The 4855-nt window shown below is 41.6% G+C and overlaps 1 protein-coding gene across 1 annotated transcript; it reads right to left on the bottom strand.

Annotated features, from left to right (window-relative positions):
• Nucleotides 1–722: 722 nt before the first annotated feature.
• Nucleotides 723–4098, bottom strand: LOC143028717 (uncharacterized). The gene is made up of 3 exons (XM_076191087.1): nt 4032–4098; nt 3588–3871; nt 723–3473 (listed from the first exon to the last, which is right to left on the bottom strand). Exons 1-3 carry the CDS (start codon nt 4096–4098, stop codon nt 723–725), a joined length of 3102 nt encoding a protein of 1033 aa, XP_076047202.1.
• Between the last annotated feature and the right edge of the window lie 757 nt (nt 4099–4855).

Raw genomic sequence — 4855 nt, forward strand, 5'->3', positions numbered from 1 at the left:
ATCATCGATGTACACACACACACCTTCCAAGCCTGCAATAACATTAGACATTAGACGTGAAAACTTTGCGGGTGCATTCCGTAAGCCAAATGAAGTTACTTTGTATTGATATAGTCCACTAGGTGTTATGAAACTTGACACACGTTTTGCCTCCTCAGACAGTGGCATCTGATAGTAGCCACTCATTAGATCTAATTTAGTTATAATTTTGGCCTTGCCGATTGAGTCAATTAAGTCATCTATGCGAGGAAGAGGGAAGTTGTCAGCCTTGGTAAGTGCATTAAGTTTTCTGTAATCAGTACACATTCTATACTCCCCATTTCCTTTTGGCACAAGAATACATGGAGCAGCCCAGTCACTCTTACTTGGCTCTGCTAAGTGATTATCAAGAAGAAATGTTACCTCTTTCTGGAGAATAGCTGCCTTATGGGGGGACATTCTATAGGGCTTTTCTCTTACCGGGGCGGCACCTTCCACTAGTTTAATATGATGAACTGCCTCAGTCGTTGGTCTCGGCACATCTCCAAAGATTTCCACAAACTCTTGCAGTAATTCTGAAACATCTGACTGTTGGCTGTCAGACAAATGATACAACTTACTATTTAGATTAGCAAGGACATCAGAATTCTTGAGTTTGTTACCTACAGGAATTTTATCAAGGTCGTCTTCACTTTGCATCTCCACAACTTCTAAACTATTTACAGTACCATCTACCTTCTACTCTATCTTAGCAGCACTTCCCGAGTCTCTTCTATGGTACTTCCCGAGTCTCTTCTATGGTACTTCTTAATCAAGTTTACATGTACTAACCTTTTTGTTTTTCTGTGATCAGGAGTGGATATCACATAGTTCAAATCTCCCCGTTTACCTATAACTCTGAAAGGTCCCTTGTACCTTGCTTGTAATGGACACTTTCTTACGGGCAAGAACAACAGAACTTCATCCCCAACCTCAAAGTTACGTTCTACTGCATCTTTATCATAATTTTCCTTCATCTTTTCTTGACTTAGTTTTAAATTACATTGTGCAAACCTGTGTACCACATCTAGGTTTTCCTTTAACTTAGACACATACTCAGACAAGTTATCGGCATGCTCCAAGTCTATCCAGCTCTCATGGAGTAGCTTCATGGGTCCTCTTATGTCTCTGCCAAACAATAGTTCACTTGGAGAAAACCCGAGACTAGATTGCTTAGCACATCTGATCGCATATAGAAGGAATGGCAAACCCACATCCCACTCATTTCCAGTCTCATGACCATACTTTGCTAACATTGTTTTAAAGGTTCCATGAAAATGTTCCAAGGCTCCTTGGCTTTGGGCATGATAAGCAGATGCAATATATTGTTTAATCCCAAGAAGAGACATTACTTGCCTGAAGATATTTGATACAAAATTGGTACCTCTGTCGGACTGCACAATCTTCGGTATTCCGAATAGGGTGAAGAACTTTGTCAAGGCTGGCAACACAGTCCTGGCTGTAATGGAACGCAGTGGAATGGCCTCTGGATACCTGGTGGTAGTGCACATTAGGGTTAACATGTACAGATGCCCCTTTTTGGTTTTAGGAAGGGGGCCCACGACATCAATTATCACATGGGTAAAAGGTTCCGGCACTACAGGAATAGGTTGCAACGGTGCAGGAGGAATAACAATGTTAGGCTTACCTACCAACTGGCATGTTTCACATGTTTTACAATATTGTGCTACTTGTCTATGGATACCAGGCCAATAGAAGTACTTGATAATCTTGTCCAAAGTTTTCTGCACACCCAGATGTCCTATGTAGTCATGTGAAAAACTGATGACTTTCTCTCGATACACGTCCGGAACGATAACCTGATGAAACTCGCACCAACTCTCATTTGCAGGAACATCTGGCGGTCTATATTTTCTCATTAGTACATCATTACGCGTATAATAACATGTAGCTTCATTTGAGATGTCCTTCTCTTGTATGGCCCTTGCAAATAATGGGATTAATGTCCTATCAGCTTTCTTGGCAGATATCAGATTACTACGAGTCATTTGGAGAAAACTTATATACACACGTTCACTAACATTACTCTTCTCTTCATAAAATTTATCGCTAGACAGACTGCACGGCAGAACCCCGGGACTAGGCGAATCCACATCACGATCAGCAAGTTCATCTGGCTTAACAGCAGGTCCTGTACTAGAGTCTACATTAAACAAACTACTAATATCCATATCAGCAGTTTCTTCACTGGTTTTCATCCTTGCCTGGCTGCGAGTAACTGCGCATGCTGGAAAAATATCTCCACACTCGCTTTCCAAACCCTCGGCAGGATCCCATTCCAGTGGAGTCGTACTCACCACGGGATCAGGCACAATTAACTTTCCCGCTATATCATTTCCTAGCAAGAAACTCACTCCCTCAACAGGTAAAGTCTCTCCAACTCCAACCAACACAGGCCGAGATAATAATTCGGTTCGGAGGAACAACTTACACAGGGGAACCGTCATCGTACCCCCAACGCCCTTTATCAATACATGCTCACCCGTCAACGCCTGTTCTACGTCAGGAACAGCGCTTTGTAATACCATACTGAGCGATGCAGCAGTGTCTCGCAACACAGTTACAGACACTCCGGGCCCATCCTCCTCGACAGACACTGTACCAGGGAATACAAATGGGTTAAACAGACTGCGTTCTCTTCCCACATCAGGATCCCCTTTTTCCTTTACATCTGCAGAAAGCAAAGTTACATTAGCAACACGTTTCTCTCTAGTCAACTCAGGACACCTTGCCCTTACGTGCCCAAATTTTTTACAGTAAAAGCAACCAATTTTTGACACATCTGTATTGCTTTTACCCAGGGTCCAGGTACCTTTACCCTTGTGTACCTTTCCCTCTTGAGGTTGAGAAATGCCTGGAGGGGAAGGAGGCTTACTTGATTTATGCATTAATGTATAATTTTCCGCCAATGTGGCAGCTCGATCAATTCTACTTACTTCCTTTTCTAGCAAATAGGTTCGAACGTCCGGTGGAATACCCTTAACATACTGTTCCAGTGCAATTAGTTCCTTTAACTCCTCATAAGTTTCAATTCCGCTAGCTGATAGCCATCTATTAAATAATCTATTAACACTGTTACCATACTCGAGGTATGACTGGTGGTTTCCTCTAAAACAGTTTCTAAACTTTTGTCTATAAAATTCTGGAGTGCATAAGTATGCCTTCAGCACTGTATCCTTCACTACCGAATACTGGCTCCGATCTTCAGAGGACAAGGATAAATACGATGAACGAGCCTTACCCACTAAGGCCGTTTGTACCAGCACACACCAATATGGCTTAGGCCAGGAGAGGGTGGTTGCCAAACTTTCGAACTGCTCGAAAAACTCCTCCGGGTCACCCTCTAGGAAAGTAGGGACAAGGCGTACTACGCTGTTTATATCAAATGTAGGTTCCAGCAACCCTTGGACACCCTGCTTCTCCATCATTGCGAACTTCAAGTTCGTTTCAACCTTAAGCCTTTCAAGTGCTATCCTCTCCTTCTCCAACTCCTTCTCCAACTCCTTCTCTACTTTAAATTTCTCTAGAGCTATCCTCTCTTTCTCTACCTCCAACTCCATCTTAGTAATTTCCGCTTTATCCTCATCTCTCTCCGTCTCTCCTTGAAGCTCCATGTCACACAATGCCTTGGCACTATCCTCCAGAATTTTTTTCGAGATCAAATCTTGAATGACTGCTTTCTTAATATCAGCCTTGTTAGATTTACCTGTGATTTGAACCTTGTAAAACCTAGCCAAAGCTATCCAGTCATCCTTAAGTACTTCACAGTTCTGCAAAAGGGCAAGCCCAGGACTCTTAATGAATTGTGCAATGTCAAAAGACTCCATATCAGCTAGTGAGGAATTATAACCTAATTAATACAATGTTCATAAACAATGGTTAAATACTCAAGAAACAGTAAGCAATTATTATTCACTGCAAGTATACCGCACTAATACTACACCGCAGCTGTACTTATACTTTATAGTACGATACCTTGTTCTGTATAATACACTCGTTGCACAATATGGTACCCCACATATAGTACGATCGCCGCACAATCACAATACGTGCAATCATAATACCACACTATAGTACCCGGTATTATATAGTACCTTCACTTTATATGGTACCTTCAATCTATACGTTACCTTCAGTTATATGGTGTACCTTCAATTTATATGGTACCCCGCAGCTCCACCATTTTGTTATGCCACATCTTCCCAGGGCACGATGATCCCCGAGTATTCCGATTGAGGGCCCCAATATGGCGTAACAAAGTCCGAATTAACTGAGAGAGGACTTGGGCCCTTAAGTTATGCGTAATTACCAGTCAACTGTTTCTTATATTGTTTCAAATAAAGAGCAACAAAGGAAAATAGATTTAATTATAAATGGGGGCTTAAGCATGACAGAACAATTCCAATTTAGAATAAGATGCTGCCGGCGAATGAGAATTGAAACATGGAAAAGCCGGCAGCTTTTTACAAGAGTATTAAAGAAATTAAAGATCTTGCACAAGTATAACCATTACCATATAGACAGACACACACGGAATATAATAATCAAAGTTAAATTAAATCACTAGAGACCTAACTGCACTGGAACTAAAAATGTTTAATCTTACTTGACACAGGGTATTCTCACCAGTTCTTACTAGCACGGTCCCTCCAGACAACTCAAACTCACTCACCTGGCCGACCGCCCACGTCACCTTCGGCCACCAATAAAGCAAAACTAAAGGCATCCACATTCTTTGTTACAAGATACAAATTTATATCTGACTGTACATGACGATTACATATAATTATTCATGTACTAGTGCGTTTAAGCATTC

Source organism: Oratosquilla oratoria, chromosome 10, assembly GCF_046742065.1.
Source record: "Oratosquilla oratoria isolate Oo_2021 chromosome 10, ASM4674206v1, whole genome shotgun sequence".
Classification (NCBI taxonomy): Eukaryota; Metazoa; Arthropoda; class Malacostraca; order Stomatopoda; family Squillidae; genus Oratosquilla; species Oratosquilla oratoria.

What these genes read in the sequence shown, in the direction of transcription:
- LOC143028717 (XM_076191087.1), bottom strand. Translation starts at nt 4,098, where the DNA reads ATGATTGCACGTATTGTGATTGTGCGGCGATCGTACTATATGTGGGGT. An exon ending in TACCATATTGTGCAACGAGT is followed by an intron (nt 3,872 to 4,031) that starts GTATTATACAGA and finishes ATTCCTCACTAG; the next exon opens with CTGATATGGAGTCTTTTGAC. An exon ending in TTACTAAGATGGAGTTGGAG is followed by an intron (nt 3,474 to 3,587) that starts GTAGAGAAAGAG and finishes ACGAACTTGAAG; the next exon opens with TTCGCAATGATGGAGAAGCA.